This window comes from Poecilia reticulata, chromosome 7 (assembly GCF_904066995.2).
Source record: "Poecilia reticulata chromosome 7, P_reticulata-male-v2, whole genome shotgun sequence".
NCBI lineage: Eukaryota > Metazoa > Chordata > Actinopteri > Cyprinodontiformes > Poeciliidae > Poecilia > Poecilia reticulata.
This window is the reverse complement of record NC_088836.1, coordinates 25,925,912-25,948,139: the sequence shown is the minus strand read 5'-3', so window position 1 is coordinate 25,948,139 and position 22,228 is coordinate 25,925,912. Positions and strand designations below refer to the sequence as shown.

The following is a 22,228-nucleotide window of genomic DNA, read 5'->3' as shown; positions in this document are numbered from 1 at the left end:
ACTATGACACACTTGAAAATAAAGAGGAAAAACAGATTTAACTGTGATTTAGTTATGCCAAACATCTGAAAATTAAAATTTTGTGCCAAAATGTTACTTAGATTTCAATTGTCTACATTGTTTTTCATTAAATTATTTATTGAGCATTTACCGTTGATATCTTTTTGAAGTCAATTTAAATGCTGCACTTCTTTTCGAAAATTAATCTCTGCTGATTTTTCGGTAAAAGTCTGAAAAAGTGAAAATAGTTAATAATTTCATTTAAAAGCCAAACACACACATTAATAATCCAAAGAATGGATTAAATTAGCATCATAAACTGACTGAAACACAGTAAACAAAATAAATATGACGACAATAAAAGCCCTTGTAGCACGAGTTGGTTTTTTTAATAATCTGAAGCCGTCTATGACATTTCAGATTATAATCCTGGTTTGTTTTTCAGCCTCCGTCTCTCAGCTTACAAAGCCTGAGGCGCTGCAGGATACTGTGACTTCAATGCAATGCGTGACCTTTGGCTTTCATCTGCAGCTCATGTTGCAGTTTGTGTTCAGAAAACGCAGCGCGCTCTGCAGACGGCAGCGTTATTTTAAAAGTGACTCCGGTCTATTCTGCTCTGCACAACAATGCCACGTCACTGCATTAAGCTAAACGAACTTATTTTGAAAAACAGATGAAGAAAATAAGGTCAGACAAGAGGGGATTGGATCAGGTTTAATTCTGGGACATTGCAAAAACTTTCATCACTTCAAACATTTGGATTTGTGCTTAAATTCATTTGTGAGGTTCACAAAACAGAGTTGTACAGTTTGGTGCAACAACGTCGAGGGTTTACTGGCATGAATCAACAGGAATTCCCATCATCGACATCACTTCTAACTCCAATTTGTTCCTTAAGCTGACATTATTTACTAGTGACTGAGGGAAAGTCATTCTCATGCACTTTACAAACAAAACTCTATTTCAAGATTTTGTGCCACACCGAAGACGTAACACTCCACAACTTAAAATAAAAAAGTACGCGTCGCCAACGACATGTGGACCATTTTAAAACGCAACGTTCTGGCAGCCGGTTGCTGCCATCTTGATATTCTGGATGCAGTAGAGACCATATTTAGAAAAGACGGAGGAGTGTCGTTATCCCTCGTTTGAGTCACTGCCAGGTGTAAAGCTTTGCCTGCATAAGCACTCTCAGAAGAGTTTTCCCATGAGATTAAAATGTAAAAATATATTCTCAATTTATTGCACCATTACACCCAACGGCTTCAGCATCCGCTCAACCTTTAAGTGTGTCAAAAAAAAGTTTAGGTAAAGAGACAAACTAGCACCAATTAGAGGCAAATCACGAATTTTTATATTTATGCTGGATGCTAGGTCCATTAGCTTTAGCAGCTAGCATGCTGTGACGCACACTGAGTGGTTAGTTGTTGTTACGTTTACCTCAGACGTCTGAGGTTTGATCTAAATCCCACCTAACTTGACCTTATTGCAGTTGGAAAAACAGTCAAGCTAAATAAAATTAGCGATGGAAGATAATAATGTATTTCACATTCAAAACATGAAACTGGATGTTCAATAACAGACCAGTGTGTGTGAGACACAAAACAGTTTATTACAGCAGCAGTTTCTGAACATATGGCAGCCATTTTGGATTCCTAAATGGGGAGCAAAACTTTGCCGGCTAACGCAAAATTTAGCTGTGCTGCAGAGTCACAGCTCCTTGGAAAACATTTGACAAAATATGTGCTAAAAATAAAGTGGAGTATGTGGGATTTCCATATGTGCTTGATTTGCTGTTTTGGTCAGAGACTAGACTAAATATTGTTAGCATAAAACAGTAACAGTCCTGCATTTTTATGCTTTTTATACACTTAAACCTTGCAGAAATGTGTACTTATTAAAGGAAGGTGTGCAGCTCTTTGTGTTTAATGGAATTAAACCTTTCAGAAATGCAGATAAACAGTTTATAAGTGAAGCTGCTGCTGTTTATTAAATGCATGGCGGCCATTTTGGAATTTTCCAAGTTGAAATTTGAAATCAACTTTACAATTTTAAGGGATGCTATGGTTTGTTTTCCAACTTCCCAGTTCAAATGGGAAACACTGGTGGATGGAGCGGTATCCACTTAATAAAATCAACAGCAAGCGGCAATAAATAGATCCAAAACTGAGGCTTCATCAGCTGGATGTTATTAAAGAAACTCCTGACAAAATAAACTAAGACCCATTTTTAACGTAATTTTTAACGCATGAGGACTTTAGCTGAAGAAATAAAATTTTAGAAGGTGGTTTTTTTAGAGCGAGTGTTGTCTACAAAACAAAGATGTTTTATAGATAAAACGGAGATCACTAAGAGACTTTAAGGCACTTTCTCACTGGCGTCACTTTTAATTTTACTGGCTGTTTTCGTCTTTTTATTACCTGAATCTGTGCTACGTACGATGAGTGCAATAAAAAGTGCATCTTAACACTAACTGGACAATATCACATGATATGTTATTAATATCTTCACACAACAGGAAAAGATAATTCATAGATTGCCTACAGAAAACAAATGTGCTTTCCTTCTGCTACTCTGCTACATACCTGGCGTAAGCCTGCAAAAATCTTCATTCCCATAAGGTTTTCCATATTTTTGTTAAATCACAGTGACAAACTTCAATATATTTTATGTATTTTGATCTAAATAAAGTAGTTTATAAAATCATGCATCGTTTCATTATTTTCAAATGATAATCTGAAACGTTTGGCAGGAATTTTCCTGCAGTTCTGAAAACGAATCTAAGCAAAACAGATGAAACTCAGATTTGAAGGAAATCTCAGTTTTTGAGTCTTGCAACAATTCGTAAGTGGATTTCCCTGACGCATGAATACGATCTGATCATTTGATCTCTGGCTCTGTGTTCAGGGTTGAAGTAAACTCTGCCCTGATCTGAAGTATTTCACAGCTTCCTACAGATTTCCTCACAGTGTTTAGCTTCATCCGTCTCCTCTTTAACCCTGACTGGCTCCTCTGCATCTCTGCATGAATCCACTTTACCGTAATCCACTACTTTGTGTTGATCCATCACATAAAATCCCAAAGAAATAGTTTGAAGTTTGCACTGTACTTGTAGCATACACTGCAAAAAATATGAAATCTCACACTAGAAATAAGAAAAACTAACTTGCAAGTAATTTTTTAGCAAGAAATTTGAGTCAATAATTCCTTAATATTGATGAAAAAGTTTTAGCTTCTATAACTTTAGAAAAACGTATTTGTATAAATTAAGTAATGTGCAGGATTATTTACCTAAAATAAGCTCTTGTATCTTGATTGTACGTTAGTTTTGTCTCATTTTAAGTGTACGAAGATAGAAACTAGATCAGAAATATTTGGTAAGATTTTGTGTTTTTGCAGCGTAACAAAATGAAAAAGCTTAACGGGCGTAAACACTTTTACGAGGCTCCGTTTGTTTGATTTTGCACAAAATCAGAGAGACGTGAGCGTTATTTAACTCATTGGCTTCTTTTTGGAATCATTAAAAGGCACTTCGCTTGATAGCAGATCAGACTGAACCTTTGGAGCAAATCCAGAAGAACCAGAAGCAGCTGAGGTGCATCACTAGTGAAGCGGAAAACTTTAAACGAGTCCCTTTGATTTCCCTCACTTAGCTCAAGCATGCAGACGAATTTCTAAATAAAGTGCAAGAAACAGGCTCAAATAGATGTTTGGTATCATTGTATCTCCGTATATGGACCTGTTTCTCTTCTGATTTTCTTTTGTTCTTCATCTCAGACTTGTGTGTGTGTGTGCGTGTGTGTGTGTGTGTGTGTGTGCGTGTGCGTGCGTGTATAAATAACTGTGTGAAAAACTTACATTGGGGTTTTGCTTCTCTGACCAGAGTCTTTGAACGCTTCGAATAAAGATATAAAGACAAAGATGGCTCTTTCTCCGGTTTATTGAGCAGCTTCTCTACTCTCTCCTAAAGAGTTTCCAACACACCAGTGAGATGGAAACGCTCAGGAAGACGATGCACGGCAACAGATCCATGCTGTAGTCTTCTTTTTCAGACATCCGGCCTAGTGGATCGTCGGATGAGGCAGATTTAGGAGCGGCGTCTTTGCTCGGCTTTGTCAAAGGTTTACCTTTGTCCTTCGCTTCCAAAGATGCACGAGCCTCATCTGCAGCTCTTTTCTTTGCATCACGTTCTGCAGCTTTTGTGGTAATTTCTAAAAGCCTTTTATGAAGTTTGTTCAATTGTTCTGCGTCTTCTACCATCGGACTGGGACAGGAGGCACACTTAGCAGCTATGTGCTCGTCTCCTGCTGCTGACGGCAGATTCATATGAGATGCAGGAGGACAGACGCCAGGAAGGGTATCCACTCTCTCAGCCTGGAACTTGCCTGATCTCTGTTCGGGTTCTTGAGATGAGGGAGCCGAGGGAGACGGCGGCACAGCGGGAGGGCTCTGCACAGACAGCTCTGGCTTTTCTTTCTCGTGCTCCTGGTGGAGTAAATGCGAAGGCTGAGACTTATCTGGTTGGAGTGCAAAGGCAGAGTTGGACTGAGGGTCGGGTTCGGAGGATGCTGAAGGTGCAGCAGGTGTGAACAGTGCGGCGCCGCCAGATGGCGGCCTGTGTTGAGATGTGGTGGAGGAACCGGACTGGTGAACGGGTTTCTGTTGTAGTAAATGGAGAGAAAACAATGACAGCTCACAGCAGAGAAATGATTTCAAATCAACAGAAAAGCATTTTAAAACACACCAATGCTTTTCTCTGACATAAACTTCATGCTGACCGTGTGACGGTGACGATGTAAAGACACAAAAAGTGAAGGTGAGAAAAGGTCAGTTCTGAGTCTTGTAATAGTATTACCTCTTGTTAAAATGTATTAAAAATCAACGCATTTTTAAAAATATAAACATTATTGCTTGCCTTTCTTTTTTTTTTTTATAAACTGGACAGATAAAAATACAACATCCAGAAAGATATTTATGATAATTTTTACATGGAACTATATAAAAAAACATCCATTGACAGATTGTTTTCAACAGTACTGGAAGTTATAAAAAATAAACATCCAAATTGAAGGAGAGAATTTTTTAAAAATATTTTTGTTACATTTTAAGGAAACATCACACTTTTGCTCCACTTATATGAACTATTATTATACAACTCTGACGCCAGAACGACACATGAGCGTAAACCAAATACAGCATTCATATAAACTACATTTCTTTTTAGTGTTTAGATATATTTTTGGGATAACATGGGCAATTATAAGATTTTTTTTCTTCTTTTTTTAAAGGTTTTGTTGGCTCTAGTGGCCTTTATTTGAAAGTAGTTTGACAGGACAGAGGGTTATGAGAGAGGGGGAAGACATGTGGCAAATGTCACCAGGCCGGGAATTGAACCTGCAACCACCAACATGAAGACTAAGGCCTCAATACTTGGGTTGTGCTTTGCCCCAGCGCCACTACAGCACACCGAGATTTTATTCTTATTCATATTGTCCAACCCCACCTTCAGGACAACCAACCTCTTCATATGGTTACATTAGAAAACAAACTAGCATCGAGTCATGATGTAACGCTGAAAGCATGCATGTGGATACTGAATGAGGTGACAAACACAACGGACGCAATCAGATCCGATCTTTGAACAAGGTGACATACATTTTATGTTAGTTTATTTCTGAAAAAAACTGTCTTACTCTATAATCACATATTTAAGCTTTTTAGTTCCGTTTATTGTCATTATTCTATAAAGACACAGACATATTGCAAACGCCAAAAACCCCAAAGAGCATGCAGCATGAAACGGATAGTAAATGACAGAAACATGCTGCAGGCGTGAGAAGTGAGACATTACCTAAGTTGTCGCTGACGCTTCAATAAGCTGTGGACAATATAAACAACCAAACCAGAGATGACTTGTTTCTTAAAGTTGAACTGAAATGTTTTAGATCCATGATTTTAACAAATAATTACTGGTAAAGTATGAATTTGTAATCAACTTTAGCGTTGAGTTAATTTCTTCTTCTCTTTGTTTCATCCTTACCTCCACGTCGATCTCAGGATGAATGATGACTGGACACACAGCTGATGGCCTGTCTAGATCTGCTGGTAAACTCTCTGGTTCCTCTGCTGATGTGAAGCAGAAGAAATAAATTCAAAGATTGGAGATTAAAACAGGAAAAAGCAACACTATAAAAACAGCATATGAAGTTAAAAGCATGTGAGAATAATACAAAGTTACCGTATATATAATCTACAACATAAATCAGTTTCAAAATTCATAAGCACTGCAGGTCTGGCATGGCCCAATCCGGCTCAGTTCGACCCTGTCCTATTGGTGCTATGGCCCTGGTCGTTTTGCATTGAGCGGGAAACGTCACGTAAATTGACCCGTTGCTAAGCTACCGAGGCGGCGATCTCCATAGCGACCGCATTAGAGTTTTCTTCTTGGGTCTCCCGTCCCGATTTTTCTGTATGCGATCATGAACGTAGAGGCTGAGGGAAACATTTGCCTCAGCTTTACATTTAACGAAAAATAAAATCTAATCTGAATGTGTGTCTGAGCTGGACTCGCGGCCAGCTGAACTACCGCTGCGGCAGGCGGGATTTCCCGGCTGGAGCGACGCCCGGATGCGGAAATCCCTTCGTTCACAGCCTAGCCGACTTCTGATCGGCTCATTGGAAAAATGTTATTTACATTTACCATTAAAATCTTTGGCTGAAGAGGCGATTGTAACCCCAGCGTAGGGTAAGAATAGATTATGACGGGAATGTATTGATGCAGCGTATTGAAATGACAGCCATCAGTGCTCATCTGATCCAGAGGCCTGGTCTTTGTCCCGCCTCCACAGCCAATGAACCAATCAACAGCTGACAGAACACCGGCCCGGTTCCAACAGCTTTCTGGGTTCCAGGGAGCCGGGCGGTACCGGGCTGGAAGTGCTAATGCAAAAACGATCGGCCCGGCCCGGTCCAGCTGTCCAGCTGTGCAGTGCAAAAGGGGCTATATTTTTAAGATGACGAAGCAACAGTTTGTGTGGGTGTTTATTCAGTACCGTCTCCTTTCTCCTGGTCTTCCTCTGACGTCAGGCTGCAAGAAAAAAAAGCAGAGTTTTCATAATGTTGAACAATTTTTAAATATTTTCTCAATTGTGGTGAATGAATAATAATAAAATAAAACATAAATACAAAACCCTATAAATTTTGAGGATGATTGACTTTCCTATTACTGTGGCTGCATAACAGATTAAACTTCCTACAGATTTAATTTTGATAAGTAAACATTAGAAATATATTTAGTAAAAGTGCTAATTAAGAGTGAGGAACAAGATGAAGGAGGTGGAAACACAATGATCAATATTTACCAAAACAGAGAGATTCTGGTATTATTTAGATTTAGAACAATTTTTTAAATACAATATTAGAAAAAATGTAAATAAACAAATAATTTGATTATTTTAAGAAAATAAACATTTTATTGCCTAAAATGCCATAACATGGCATTTCTTTTGTGAATTTGAGCTCTGTGAATATAGAAATGACATTTAAAGAGTTTTGGGTAAAACATATTGACAGACAAAAGTGTTTTTATCGTAAATGTGAAATATATATATATATACTGTATATTATATATTTTGTATAGTCTTGGCTTAATTACTGCTCTGAATATGTTGGGTTTTTCATCGAATGCCCTTCTTTTGAGTCAGTTAGTTGACAATTATTTCAATAATTGATCCATAGGAGATTTATCTATATATATATAAATGTTTAATATTGAGAGAACTAAAATGTTTTTTGACTTAGTACCCTATTATGTTTCTTTTTTCTCCTTTTGTCCCTTCATTTCTTATCTACACGTTGTCATTTCATCCCTTCATACCTACAAACAAATCACGGACTTGAACCATTGTGTGATCTTTTTTTTTTTTAGCAATTAGGTATCTTCAATTATTATGACATATTTTAAAAACATTCAGTTTTCCTTTGGGATAAAGCAATTGAGTTATGGCAATAAATAGTCATAAAAGGCCCAAATCTCATGTAAATTATTTATTATATTCTGAAAACCTTGCCTTATGCCCCAGTTTTCACGCATGTAGGTTCTGAATCAGGTTTGGGTCAACTGACCCTAAAATATGACTGATTAGAAACCTCTAACCAACCTCTTCATGATAGATATTATTTATTTGAGTCAAAAAGCTGCATTTCTCTACAGAAGAATAGACAAATTTGAGATATAATCTGACATAATCCAGCCCACACATGGTAAAAAACCAGCATGAATGTTAGCTAATATGTCTCACAATACGTGCTGTTTAGTGGAACACAAAAGGTTTTAAATATTTATAAGGGGGTTTTTGAGAAACACCTGCTGGTTGTTAAATGTCAGAACTGAATGTATGGAGAGCTGATGGAGCTAAATAAAAACAAACACTTTTAAACAGGGATGTTGTCCGCGGGTTTTCAAAACAAGAGGCCAAGAGCCCAAGCTCAGCGTGCCAAAAGCTGAAGACGTGTGACGAGCAGGTGACAAGAGCTGCAGGAGCTTCTTCTGGTGTTTTATTCCATGATCTGCCTTCTATGAAAAATATGAGCCATTAAAAACATGACCAAGATTTATGCAGACCTCAAAATGTGAAACTGTGATTTTTGCAATTCAATAGATAATTTCAAGACTTTTAAACGGATTTAATTACAGAATCAAACTTATTACTGAAGATTTCTGACTTTTAGAATAATTGAATTAGAGTTTTACAGGTTTGGTTACAAATTTTAATGTTGCATTTCAGGAGTATGTCCGAGTGAAGACGAATGTCTGGTCAGTCCCTTGACCCTGAGCATGACATTGAAGGAAAAAATAGCTTGGTGAAGCCATGAGGGCAGGTGTGTGTGAAACTGATTTATAACTACTAACTCTAACAACTAACTCTGTTAGCTAAGTTTGAATGTTTCATTCTTTTACTCAAGAGAAATAAAAATCAGACAAATTCAGGATTACTTGAATATTTTATGCATTCATCATTTATCTTAATCTGTATTGTATTGGATAAACAATCAGAAACTATCTCCAAGCAGCTGCAGAAGTGAAAATCTACATGATGGCTATCAGTTTATGAACTGTTTGATCCGCTTTATGTGTCGCTAACACGATGAGGGACCTTTACCAGAGCAAGATCTACCATCTATCATGTTGATGTTACAATAAATAATAGGATTATTTGGCTTCGATAGACTGCAGCCTCTTAATTACATGTGGGGCAGAGGCCAGTCTGCTCCTTTGAAATCGCTCCGCTCCCTTACGAGTGATAGAAAAGGTCAGAGTTAAATTTTAGTGCCAGGAGAAACGCCAGGACTGAAAACGACACCTGCCCTTTTCCTATTTTCATCGCGTCACACACCACGCGGGCCACTGGCATTCAGCGCAGGGTGTGAGCTTTCTGAAAAATCTCTTCCTGGGCAAGTGGAAAAAACTGAAACAGAAATAAGAAATTCAAAGAAATGCCTTTCATGTTGTCTGAATATACGTCACAATTTGGATTTGGGTTCCTCCGTGGCAAAACGTCGACCACTGAGGTGAATGCTTGTTTTAGCCAGGAAGGCTCAAAGGGTATTAGTAAGGAGATACTGCTCTGTAGCTGCTGCCCCTGTGTCTGTATTGCAAGGATGACTCTATCTAGGAGCTAATACTGACCTGTAATGTTTCCTTGGACAGGTTGGGGAAGATCCAACACGTTCATTACATTACAGATAATGGTCAGTTCTGCCTATTTTCAGCTGTTTTGCGGCGTCTTGTCACTTTAAATCCAAATAAGATGCCTCTAGCCACGTCCTCCTCAACTCAACATTTAAACTGGCATGTAAATGTAACTATGCAATCATAGATCTTTGAAAAGCAGAAATAGAGCCTTCTGCACAACCAATTAGAATAGAAGGTAGTTTCTGAATGGTAAGTCAACATTACCATTCTTGTCTTTTCTAGCAGCCATTGTACAGCACCAAACGTACTATAGCTCCGCTTGGGTTGCTAGGTAACGATGCAGTGCCTGTCAGTTGTGATTCAACAATTGAGATGTTTTGGAAACGGCTCGTTTTCCAGACACAAAAAGACATTATATTTGTAAGCACTTGGGTTGTTTTTAGAAGCAAATGGAAGAATAAAAGCATGCAAAATGTGAAGTTTGCAGCATAGGTCCCCTTTAAATTTCTTCACTTCACTTGAAACATAGTGATTTTTACTTGTGGTTTTTACTCTCTCATATTCCACCAAATGTTGGATGCTGTTAGAGGTGATATTCTTAATAGGAAACAAACTCTACTTACGGTCCCATACAACATTCAGCCCTGGTCTAATACTGTGTTCCAGTTGTACCCGGAACTGGGAAAGTCCAACTTCCCTGTCAGAAAGATCAACTGGGAAACTGGGAGCAACACTGACTATCCCCAGTTACAACTTGTGAGGTGGACTTCTCGTTTCAATATGGCCGCTCGTTGCACCAATAGCAGTAAGATGTGGTGGAAAAATGTTTCTCGCTCTGTTTATGTTTATGGGTGTCAACATAATGACATTCTGATGTCTTAACTACAAAGCTGTTACCTCGTGTCTGACGTCAAACCCAGCTCTGAGTTCCCACTACTGGAACACAACATTTAAGCTGCAGTATGTAACTTTTAGGAGGGTCTTAGCGCTGTCAATCACCCTCGGTGTGGTGATGCCCATCCTCCCCTCTTGTTCCCACCTTTGCTCTCTGCTACACACCAGCTAAAAGAGTCTGTTGTGAATGCTTAGGCTAAGCAGTTTTTCTATAATGGTAAGTTGTTTCTCCGCCATTAACACTATATGAGGTTGATTGACAGCGCTAAGACCTTCCTCCTCGCTGTGATTGGTTGGTTTTGGTTGAGAGCGGTGCATTTCTTCGGATGGCAAATGTTGCTCAGGGAGGGAGGTGGAGGAGATTTATCTTTTCATGGACTATCTTTGTCATAACATACAGTCACCACATGGTGACAGTTTTAACCAATACACTAAAAAAAAACATATTTTATGAAGTCACACACTGCAGCTTTAAAACTGATAACTTCCAGGCACACAAAACAGCTACCTGTAGACTTTCGGGCTCTTCAGGATGCTTCTTTTTTGTGCCGTAACAGTGCTGGTCCGGGCTGGATCAACGTCATAGGACAAAAGCAGCGTCACAGCGTAATTCATGGAAAAGTTATTGGCCCAGTAATCACCAACCGAGGTTTCATAGCGCACGACAAACTCAATGCGTGAGCCGTGCGTGGTGTATGGTGGTGCAAAAGACAGCTTGAAGGAGAACTGATCAGTTTCGCCGTCGTTAGATCCAAACACATATTCTGCAGGGTAATCAAAGTAAGTGCCCCAGCTGTCCATGGTTGATCTGATGTATACCGCTTTGTGGAAGGAGATGTTCAGGACTCGAATTACTCCACTGAATGCGAGCGGCTCGTCCTCCAAAGGGGATATCCGCTCAACTTCCACTTTGTTGGAGCGCACAGCCTGCAGCAGGACTCCGACGCTGGGAGCGTGGAACTCCGGGTGCACTAGATAGGTCGGCTCCCGCTCTGCTTTGCGGTATTTCGCCTCCTCCTCCTGCCACTTTGCGGTGTCTTCCTCGTCCGAGTCGAAGGCTGCGAATTCGCGCACATCCACCAGGTCTCCACCTGTTGTGTCGGCGAACGACACCCGCTTTCCTACAGAGAGCGCCTGGTGGATTCGCATGTACTCGGCTGTCTCGTCAAAGATGGACGCGCCCCGCTTCCTAGGCACCGGGGAACATCTGGGGATGAGATGGACATCATCGCTGTCATCCTCATCCTCATCCTCATCCTCCTCATCGTCGTTTTCCTCAGCGGCGTCCGTGCGTGAGCGACCCTCCGCCTCTCCGGCCGACTTGCTGGTTTTAATCGTTTTGAAAAGGCCCTCTTGACTTGGTATGGTTAAGAAAGACATATCTGCAGAAGAGTGCATATGTCGCCTTCAAATTAAACACTTGCAAGTACTCATGGTTTGAGGAGTGTGGATCCAGCGCTGTATCTGCGTTACGCACGGAGAAGCCCCTCCGTCCTGACAACGCGTGTGGCGTTAAATGTCACCCGTGGAAAACCTGGCTTTCCAAGTCCTTGTGACAGACTATCCCCTGGCTAGGATGGCTTTATGCGGCGCTGCTTGGCAGCTCTTCTGAAAGCAGTAGCCTCTAATATTAGTGCTGGTTTCTTTGACGTGACCCAAATGTGTTTTTTTTTAAACTGGTGTAATCTGCACCCAATGCTTCTACTCAGTCCGGGCTGACTGAACGCCCTCTAGTGGAGACAGTGGGTAAATAAAACACTCATTACACGTTTACTCAGTTCAGCCTTTGAATGAACTGATGAATAAATAAAACAATGAACTAAATAATAAAAACTAAAATAATAATAATAATAATAATAATAATAATAATAATAATAATAATAATAAAACTCTACGGATATGTCTAAAAAAGTGCTAATATTAAATAGGAAATATCCAAGGCTTTCATGATCTGTTTTGTTAGGATTTGTGCAATTTGATTTAACATTCACCTTCCGCACTAATCAAAAAATAAATAACGATGAAAAAAACTAAGCAAAATTCAATACAATTTACATATCAAAAACGAATTAGATTTTATATAACTGAGAATAGATTATACGTGTTCGTCTTTCAAAGCATTAATATAAATTTTATATTGGAAACTCATATTAAAAACTGAAAGAAATTTAAATGTATTGTTCATCGTCACTCTAACCAACTCAGAAATTAAAAAATGCCTTTAATGCTGTTTAAAAATATATATATATAGACGAACTGAATTTCAATATTTGGACGTTGTGTCCTTTTTGCGCAGTTAGCTCCACCTCAGATAGAACGCCATGTAAACACACCCTTACCGATGATTGGTTGAGATGTTTTAGCGCGGCGTGGCGCAACCAATCAGAGGATTGTTTTTCTCTGGCGTCGTTTCACGGGTAGTAAGCTAACGGATAATGCAAATCTAAACTTATCTGGAGAACGCGGGTAGTTTCTGGAAGGGTGCATTGTGTTGGTGGGTTTGAATGGCTAAATAAAGTATTTCTTCTTGGGATTATATTGGCGGAGATGCTGTGGTGTCGTCAAGGCGAGGATTCAATAATTGGGTAACGTAAGCTAACTAAGTTAGCTGCAGCTTGCCCATTTTAACGTTCCGCGCGAGGCCGCGGAGAGTTACGAGAGCTGCTTCCTGATCTGTGTTTACTAAGAATGTAGTTTAAAGCTACCAAATATATCGTAACGTTGCGCTAATTGTAGAAGCTGTTGCACCAACGGTGTAATCGACCGCACTTATCTTTAAGAGCCTGCGGGCCTCCTAGCCTGTTAGCACGTTCGCTAGCCTGCTAACATGAGTGAAGTGACCGACTACAAACAGTCGGGTGACCCTGCATCGAGGAAACGGAGCGCATCACTCGACCTGGACGAAGACAATGCGTTTCCTCATAAGTTCGCTAAAGTAAGTGACGACGCAAATGGAACTGGACAAACTTCAAAAAGTTGCGAAAACAGTGAAGTTGAAAGTAAAGAAGAAACTCAGAGGAAGCCAAAAGATACTGTTGCTGAAGGAACTGCTGTGCCGACAGATAAGGCTACGGATCTTACAGATGGCACCAGCGAGCAGCCGGTCAACAGCTCCAGCCCTGACGGTGACCATGCCGACATCACCGAGAAACCGCAGTCCTCAGAGGCCTCGGCACCCACCGATTCAAAAGAGGAAACCCAGAAAATAGCTGAATCAGTGCAGCATCCCTCAACTCCTGTGGACCAGTCCGACTCCGCAGCCATAGCAGCTGCTGAAGCACTGGCCAGTCTCACTGGCGGAGACGGAGAGGAAAGCCAAGAGACTCCGTGTTCATCTGCAAAAGTGAGACCAGTGAAACATGGAAGTAAAAACAAACAGCGGCCAGGCCAGCAGCCTTCGAAAGTTGGCTCCAAAACACAGGCAGCTGCAGACAGCTCCACATCAGCACGGAGTACCGACAGAGAAGATAAAGATGATGCTGCCGAAGCAGACGAAGGGGATGAATCCGTCTCGGGATCTTCCTCCACACCCAGCTCCTCTTTCCCATCTGACAATGAGGACAATGATGATGGGGAGTGTGCGATTGTGTCGGTCAAAATGGCCCCAGAGATGAGGCAGTCTGTTGCTCTGCTGGCACAAGTGCAGATGAGACTTGAGGCTCTAGAGAAGAAGAGTGTCAGACTCCATCAACGGCTGGAGCTGAAGATTAATCGCCAGAGACGCCCGCATCTTGATCAGAGAAGCTCCATCACGAAAACCATCCCGGGGTTCTGGGTGACGGCTGTATCCTTAAAATCAAAATGATCCCATCTATTGGTTGCACCGATTGATCAGCGGCGATTTTCGGAGATCGCGGATCAACCGATACTTTCACGTGAAGCTGATTGTATCCCCCAATTTTTATCTGCCTCAGCAAAGGTCTAAAAATCACCCACTGTCCTATTCTTTAACTCAGCAACTTTCCTGCTATTTTTAGCAACATTTCAGACAAGAATAATCGGAATCGGCTTTTTAAAAAAATAATCAGCGATTAGACAGAAAACTGCAATCGGTGCACCCCTACTTCCATCTTGTCTGCTGCATGTTTTCTCTTTTGTCGTTTTTATCTTAACATCAACTCCTCAGCTGCTGAACCATCCTCACCTCTCTGCTCACATAGATGAGACCGATGAAGATGCTCTTAGTTACATGACTGATCTTGAAGTAGGTTTGATTGGTCCATATTTTAAATAATTTTGACAACTCCCACTGTAATAAATGCAAAGCAGATTTATTTGTGTCATTCTCAGGTCGAATCTTTCAAAAACACCAAACTCGGCTACAGGATTCGCTTCCACTTCCGACGGAACCCATATTTCCAGAACAACATCATTATGAAGGAATTGCACCTTGGCATGGGAGGTAAAAGCTGTTTCCTTGTAAACTGAAACAGAAGTGATGAGATTCTGGAAGTGTACTATAAAAGAGGAAGATTTAAAGTTATTGTGATTTTTTACTGGGTTCGTTTTCAGGGAATGTTTACAAGTCACATCCGAATCTGTCTGCTCTACAGTTTAACTGCATTTTCAGTGTGTCTGCTGTGGTACATGTTTGTTTTTCTGATGCGTTCAGGGTCACCCATGTCATTCTCCAACCCCATCCTCTGGCATCGCGGACACAATCTGACCGCTAACAGTGAGCCCAGGAAGTCATGCCGCGGTGTTTACGAGACGTTTTTCAGCTGGTTCAGCGACCACAGCAACCCAGTGCAAGATGATGTAGCACAGGTACAGAGCCTGTTATTTGGGTTTTATTTGGGTTTTAAGTTGCCATAAAGTTGATATTTGTGCCTGGTGATGGTGGCAGAGCCACCTGCTTTCAGGTGATTTTATTTTATTATTCTTTGTTCAGATACTGAAGGACGACCTCTACAGAGATCCACTGAGATACTACCTCACTCCTCTCTGGGAACCGAGGGAGAACGGCAGGTGAACCAGACACATCCACACACACAGGATTATATTCTGACTGCAAGTTTAGAAAAAAAAAAATCTGAAATGCTGTTTCTTTAATCTACAATTTACTGTCAAATGAGATGTTTTCTTGTTTTTATTTTGGTGCGTTTGTCCAGAATAACTACTGTTCGTTGTTTGCATGACCGTCTCTATGCTCGTTTCTCCAGTAGCACCACGGAGGCCAGAGCAGCTGGAAACGGAAACGGAGACGATTGCGTGGTGATTTCTGACTCGGACGACGAGCCAGGGGAGGACACTGGTGACGCCGATCCAGGCCGCAGCAGGGAGGACGAGGAAGAGGAGGAGGACGATGATGATGAAGAAGAAGAAGGTGCAGAAGACGAAGAAGAGGAGGAGGAAGAGGGCAGGCGAGCAAGTCCAGGTCGGTGCAGAAACAGAGCTGTTTAATAACCAAAGTGTCCAGGTGGTTTTGAGTTTTTGTTGTAACCTTTGTTTTTAAATGTGAGGCAAGGTTTATTGGACTGTTACAACTTTCAAAAACATGTATAATCGTTAGACTATTTCAGATTTTCTCGTGTTACAGACAAAAATGTCAGTTTATCTTATAGTGATTGACCACAAAGAGTGGAGATAAATGATGGCTTTAAAGATTATTTACAAATAAAAATAAAGTGAATGCATTTCTATTTGTCTCCCCATTACTTTGACTTCAGTATGATCTAGGGCAACTGATTATATTCAAACTCACACAGGTAGCAGATAAAGATCCATCTGTGAGTAATTTAACATAATAAAGCTCATAAGAACGGATGGAAACTGCTGTAATGGATGAAAATTGTTGTGATGGAGGCAAAGTCACAGCAGGAGCTTCTTAAAGAGGCAAATGTAATTTCAGGGCGTCAAATTGCAAAGTCACATTTAATTTTAGTCGTGTCCGATGTGTACAGTATTTTCATAACAGTTACTTGATTGTGCCATTTTATAGCGCAATGTGCCTGGAAAATACAACACTGCTCCTTTTAAAGAACGTTAGAGAGCAAGCGGCATCATGAAGAGCGAGGAATTGTAAACAGGTCGGAGATTAAGACAGTTAAAGCCGGTTGAGATGATAAAATGGTATCCTAAGATTTTAATGTCTCACAGAGCTCCTTTTAATCTGTCATGTGAAGATGAAATGAGGTGACACAACCGCAAACCGACCCAGACACGGTTGTCCATCTAACCTGACAGGCCAGGCAAGGTGACCATTAATCACCCCCGCTGTGGCGCCGAACGATTCGGCCTCAAAATCATCACAACACTCTTCTCTGTATTGTAATCGTCAGTATTCAGTTTTAACTCTCTGGTTTTTGATCAGTACAAATGGAAAGAACAAAATAAGATCATTATTAATGACTAATAACATTTCTTTTTTCAAAAATATCTATAAACTAAACACCAATTCCAGCAAACATTGTCAGACATCAACTAATACTGAACAAATATCAATTTATACTTCCTTAATATTGGTGTGTAAAACTCACTTGCTTCACTTTATTGCTTAACATCTCTTTTATCTTGGTTAAAAAATGGTGGCTCCATGAACTGCCTGATATTCCACATGGATTACGTATCTTATTGAATTTTTAAAGCTCATCTTTATTATTTATTTTGGCCATTTTGTGCTAAAGTTAAATATTGTAATTGTTTTACTTCTCTTCACTATGCAGCACCATGATGTGGGAATGCATTTCTTCAGCAGGGACAGCGAATCTGGTCAGAGTTGATGGGAAAATGAATAACAAAACCTTTTAAAAGCTGCAAAAGTCTTAATATTAGGGTGAATGTTGGTCTTCCAGCTGCTGTGAAATGTTTTGTCCAAATCTCAACAATCTTTTGTTGGATATGAAAGTTGACATTTGCAGATGCTCCCCATCCAATCTCAAGGTTTCCCCCAGAAACCTTGTCTGGTGGTTGGTGTGCTAGAGCAGTCATTTATCCAGCGGCCCGTCGTGTTTTTGAGTTTTGAAATGTGAAATATGAAAGTATCACTTGATAATTATGTGTTATTGGAAGATTAATTGATTACCTGAACACCAACTATAAAGTCTTTAAAAAATGCAAACATTTAAAAAAAGACTTAAATAAATAAGCAATGCTAAGCCTGGTGGGGGCACAAGTAAAGCCTGGTGGCCCGCCAGGCTTATGCTACACTGGGGGGAACCTTCCAATCTGACTGAGTTTAAACTAGAAGAATGTCCAAAAATTTCAGTTTCAATTTGTGCAAGACCTTGAGATGCAAGTTATCGACTGAGTTGATTGAGCTTATAGATACAGTAAATATTAATTGATAAGCGGCCATTTTCTTAAAAACCTGAGTTTTCTCTCGTGTCAAGAGAGTTGACCGTCTTTCCATAAATTGAAGCGTTACATTTTTCAGATGCTGAATTTTTAAAAAACAACAAAAAAAAACATATTTAAAAAAAAAAAAATTTGTCAGATTAAACAGAAAATTGTTGTTTTCTGACTTTATTCAACTCAAGCATATTTATAAAAGAGCCGCTAAGTTTGCTGAATTGAAAGATGAAAAGTAGGGGTGCACCGATTTCCTTAATTTTGGGAGATCCGTGATTGGCAGATATTTACACGTGACGCTGATCTTATCCACCTCAGAAAAGGTCTAAGAATCAGCCAACAAATCTTCTGTTCTGCAGCGAGAGACGTTTTACTGACAGACCGGGCCACTAGGACATGTCTGCATGTTTGTAGTTAACAATCATCATCCCACTGTTGCCAACTCTGCAACTTTCTTGCTATAATTAGCAACATTGGCAGGCCAGGCTTTTTTAAGATCGGTAATCGGCGGTCAACCAGAAAACTGCAACTGGTGCACCTCTAATAAAAGTATAAATCATGTGAAGTGCATGAAAGATGTTCATGCTCGGTCTGTGAGGAGAAATGGAGACATTATTGAAGCCACTTGGTGTCAAAGTGAACAGAAACTGATATACAGCTCTGAAAAAAAATAAGAGACCACTTAAAATGATCACTCTCTGATTTTACTTTTATATGTATATGTTTTATTCTATAAACTACTGTCAACATGTCTCTGAAATTCCAAGCAAAAATTTAGTATTTATTAGCAGAAAATGAGAAATGGTGAAAATAACAAAAAAGATGCAGAGCTTTCAGACCTCAAATAATGTAAGGAAAACAAGTTAATATTCATTTAGACACAACAATACTAATGTTTTAACTCAAAAATCTATATTTGATGGAGTAACCATGAGGTTTTCAGTCGGATTCAGTGCAGTGGGCTCTTGATTTTTCCAGAGCTGTTGCTCTCCGCTGTCAGGGCGGTTTTTCTATCTGTAGTGAGAGCAATACTTTGTTCTGTTAATTGTTTACATCCTTAGCGAGGCCGTTCAGAAACATGGAGCTTTAGTTGCAAAGAAAGTCGTTTCTACAAAGTGATAAATCGGTGTTAGTTTGTATAATTTTTCTTGCACTCCAGTTCTACACCACTTCACGACGTCTAAAAATACATTAAAGTTAAAGTTAGTGATGTGAGGAAATGTGGGAGACTCTTTAAAAGCACTGAACGGACAACAAAATGTTTCTTCCTCAGATGAGAGCCAGGAGGAGGAGGAAGAGGAGGGCAGTGGAGAAATTGTGATCGACGGTAAGACATCACCGTTGTTCACGTTTTCTGTTCAAAACAGAAGTGGAGGAACAGAATAAGATTCCATTTCATCTCCGGGGATTATTTCTGTGTTATTTTTATCCTGCAGGCTCTGACGACAGCGATCAGGAGGAGGAGGAGGAGGCCTAAGAGGAAAAAGTGAAGATAAACGGATGCACACCAGTAAACCGCAGCGTTCAAACCACCTGCTGGTGTTCTCTAGGTCCTCTCTGGCCTCCAAACCAGTCCTGGGTCATCAGGACGCGGACGCAGGATCTCTGGGAAGTCATCTGACTGACTTCAGCGCGCTGGTTTTTATATTGTGGCTGCTGCGTTGTGTGTGTTTGAGCAAGCCGCCGTAGGGACCAGAAACTGGGAATATGAAGAGGAGACGCAGTGCAAACATTGAATCGTTCTTCCTGGTGTCATTTTTATGCACAAAATATCAGTCTTTTTTTCTTTCTTTTTTTTTCTTACCTAAAATAGACAGACGCTTTTAAATCAGGGTAAATTGTAACAGTAAAGCCAAGGCAGCATGTCCCTTCTGTCTATTTATAGACATTACTGTGCAACTCTTTCCTTTTATATCTGCGCACATTTTCAGGTTCACTATCCCCACTCCAAAAGTTCAGAACGAGAGTTTCTACGAACCGTTTATAACACCCGACTCGCATGTAGTTAGATTTAGCCGATTCTTCGCTTAATACTGAAATCATCAGAGGCATTAATATTGATCTTTTCAAGCTGTTTTTTAACTCGACGCGTGACGAAGCGAATATGTCATGAGCTCAATTTGATATGATGATCGTACATTTCAGATGCACTGAGTACAGAACCAAAATGTCTTCTCAGGGATGATCATGGTGGTCGTTTTGTTGAAATAACTTGGCTAATTTTAAATCATTTATGCTTATACTTACTGTTGGTTGTGTATAAAGAAATGTGGACTCTACTGTAGTATATAGGAACAATAATTATTTTGATAGACTACCAGTGTGTTTTTTGTTTTCCTCTACCTGTGCCGTCATGTTACATCCACACCTGTAAACTATCTCTGATGTTCGATCATCCTCACTTAATTTAAGCTGCGTTTCTGTGGATTCCCAGGTTTATGCAAGGCACCCAAACAATGCGTAGGAACTTTGAGATTTCTTTAGACTTAAACGCAATTTGAAGTAACCAATGTAAACATCCAAAGTTTGTCTTTTAAGATTACATTTCTAAAAAAAAACTTAAAACATTGGTATTTATGGGTCTTTTTTTTTTTTTTACACATTTGTGTTATGGCATGCCAGTTAGCACAAGTTGTAAGACAGGAGATTAATAGCACACTGCTGTGTAGAGGAATATTGCTGTGTGGTATAAACTTCAAATTCACAGCAATTTGTAATGGGGTGCACTGTAAAAAAAAAAAAAAAAAAAAAAAAGAAATGGCATTTGTATTCGCTTGATTTTCTTAGCAACGAACCTGTAAATACTACTTCAGCAAGGTTTTTTGAATAATAAGATTCATGTTTTAATTCGTGGATAGAGTTATCAAATAATCTGGATTTTGTTTCTGATCGTTCTCTCGGACAACATTTATATTTTGTGTGCTGTGATTTATTTTTTATTATTGTTTTTTAGAACGGTGTAGTTTTATTATTTCTACTTGTTTTTGTTTTTTGGTTGATCTTGTTTGCTTTAAAGATAAATGTCCACCTTTTGACTCAGACCTAATAAATAAAATGCTGTTTGACTTTGCTGATCATGAGTTTTACATTTGAGCTGTTTTGCAGAAGTATTCAAACAGAAACATTAAGTATTTTAGACAAATTCTATGCAAAATTCCAACATTGAGCAGTAGGTAACAGTGAATGAGCAGTTTTGGGGGTATCTAGAAACTTGATTTTTTTGTTTTGTTCATTCTTTGCACAATAGTTGAAGCTCAGTCATATTGGATGGACTACACCTATTTAAAATTTAAATCTGGACTTTCAGAGGATGTAAAAAGCCAGACAGATGTTGGAGTTGGAGTTTTCATCCTTGGCCGTTATGATCAATGGAAGAAATGGTTTGAATTTTCTCCTTCGCTTACATTTCCTCTGGGTTGTGGTTTAGTTATTTTAGCTTTCCAGATGCTAATCAGTTGTAAGAACAATTCCTTGTTGCCATTGTTTTGCATCGTAATGACTGTCCAGAAACAAAACCAGAAAAAATAGTTGCCCAAATATGCAAAAGAAATAAATGAACAAGAGTAAAATAAAAATAAAATCAGAACTAACACATGTAAACACAATAAACGGTGAAATTGTAAAATAAAAAAAATTGCAGCTTCTAGCAGGTTTTCTTCCAGGGTTGCCCTAGATTTAACTTCTTCCTTCTTCTCAACTTTAACCAGTTTCTCATTCCCTACCATGATGCTGCCTCCACCATGTTTCATTGTGTAGATCCAAATTCAAGGTGATAGGAAGTGCTAATTTCTTCCACACTGTTTTTGCATGCAGGCTAAAGGCGTAAATGCTGATCTCATTGATAGGAACAACTGTTTTCCACATATTTTGCTGTGTGCCATACATAATTTGAGGCAAACTGAAAACCTACCGAGGTGCAATTTTTGTTTTTTTTTCTCCATTCAGGGTCTCCCTCAGTGTATTATAAGCCTGGCGGGCCTCCAGGCTTTACTTGGGCCCCCACCAGACCAAGCATTGTTAATTTATTCCAGTTTTTGTTAATGATTTCCTCTTTTCAAGACTTTATAGTTGGTGTTTAGGTAACACAGATATTTTCAAATTTCCTGTCGACTTTAAACATTTTATAACTCAAAAACATGGCGGCTGGCTGGACGACCGCCCTAGTGCGCCGAGCACCGGGCTTAGCAAGTTTTCTTTCCCTGCTATTGAATCGTGTTGTTCTCTGATGACAGAGAGCTAGAGATGGGGAGGCAGAGAAGAAAACTCAAGGGCAGGAAATTAAATTTAAAAAGCTTTCCTAAGTAGCTGACAGACAGCAGGTATGTGGCTCCAATCTATCAAGAGGAGGAC

General features: G+C 39.7%; 2 protein-coding genes across 6 annotated transcripts; one reads left to right on the top strand and one right to left on the bottom strand.

The window, feature by feature from the left end:
* Window positions 1–698: 698 nt before the first annotated feature.
* LOC103467701 (protein phosphatase 1 regulatory subunit 3A) lies at window positions 699–12,273 on the bottom strand. Of its 4 annotated transcripts, none has more exons than XM_008414332.3 (5): window positions 11,097–12,273; window positions 7,053–7,087; window positions 6,041–6,126; window positions 5,852–5,878; window positions 4,536–4,659 (listed from the first exon to the last, which is right to left on the bottom strand). In XM_008414332.3, the coding sequence occupies exons 1-4, from the start codon at window positions 11,984–11,986 to the stop codon at window positions 5,852–5,854; spliced, it is 1,038 nt and encodes a 345-aa protein (XP_008412554.2). In that variant the 5' UTR covers window positions 11,987–12,273; the 3' UTR covers window positions 4,536–4,659. The 4 variants fall into 4 exon arrangements, with proteins under 4 accessions (XP_008412552.2, XP_008412553.2, XP_008412554.2 ...); XM_081609183.1 differs by having other exon boundaries at window positions 6,041–6,123; XM_008414330.3 differs by lacking the exon at window positions 5,852–5,878 and having other exon boundaries at window positions 699–4,659; window positions 11,097–12,265.
* A 534-nt stretch (window positions 12,274–12,807) lies between these two features.
* tspy (testis specific protein Y-linked) lies at window positions 12,808–20,948 on the top strand. Of its 2 annotated transcripts, none has more exons than XM_008414334.3 (8): window positions 12,808–14,372; window positions 14,715–14,792; window positions 14,879–14,990; window positions 15,201–15,355; window positions 15,480–15,556; window positions 15,754–15,965; window positions 19,152–19,205; window positions 19,315–20,948. In XM_008414334.3, exons 1-8 carry the CDS (start codon window positions 13,416–13,418, stop codon window positions 19,353–19,355), a joined length of 1,686 nt encoding a protein of 561 aa, XP_008412556.1. In that variant the 5' UTR covers window positions 12,808–13,415; the 3' UTR covers window positions 19,356–20,948. The 2 variants fall into 2 exon arrangements, with proteins under 2 accessions (XP_008412556.1, XP_017161361.1); XM_017305872.2 differs by having other exon boundaries at window positions 12,815–14,372; window positions 15,751–15,965.
* The last annotated feature ends 1,280 nt before the right edge of the window (window positions 20,949–22,228 follow it).

Excerpts from the sequence above, each read along its gene's own strand:
- tspy (XM_017305872.2), top strand. The coding sequence starts at position 13,416 with ATGAGTGAAGTGACCGACTACAAACAGTCGGGTGACCCTGCATCGAGG. Across the intron at positions 15,356-15,479 it reads TGCAAGATGATGTAGCACAG|ATACTGAAGGACGACCTCTA; the intron begins GTACAGAGCCTG and ends TTCTTTGTTCAG. Across the intron at positions 15,966-19,151 it reads GGGCAGGCGAGCAAGTCCAG|ATGAGAGCCAGGAGGAGGAG; the intron begins GTCGGTGCAGAA and ends TTTCTTCCTCAG.
- LOC103467701 (XM_008414330.3), bottom strand. The coding sequence starts at position 11,986 with ATGCACTCTTCTGCAGATATGTCTTTCTTAACCATACCAAGTCAAGAG. Across the intron at positions 7,088-11,096 it reads AAGAGCCCGAAAGTCTACAG|CCTGACGTCAGAGGAAGACC; the intron begins GTAGCTGTTTTG and ends TTTTTCTTGCAG. Across the intron at positions 6,127-7,052 it reads AGACCAGGAGAAAGGAGACG|CAGAGGAACCAGAGAGTTTA; the intron begins GTACTGAATAAA and ends GCTTCACATCAG.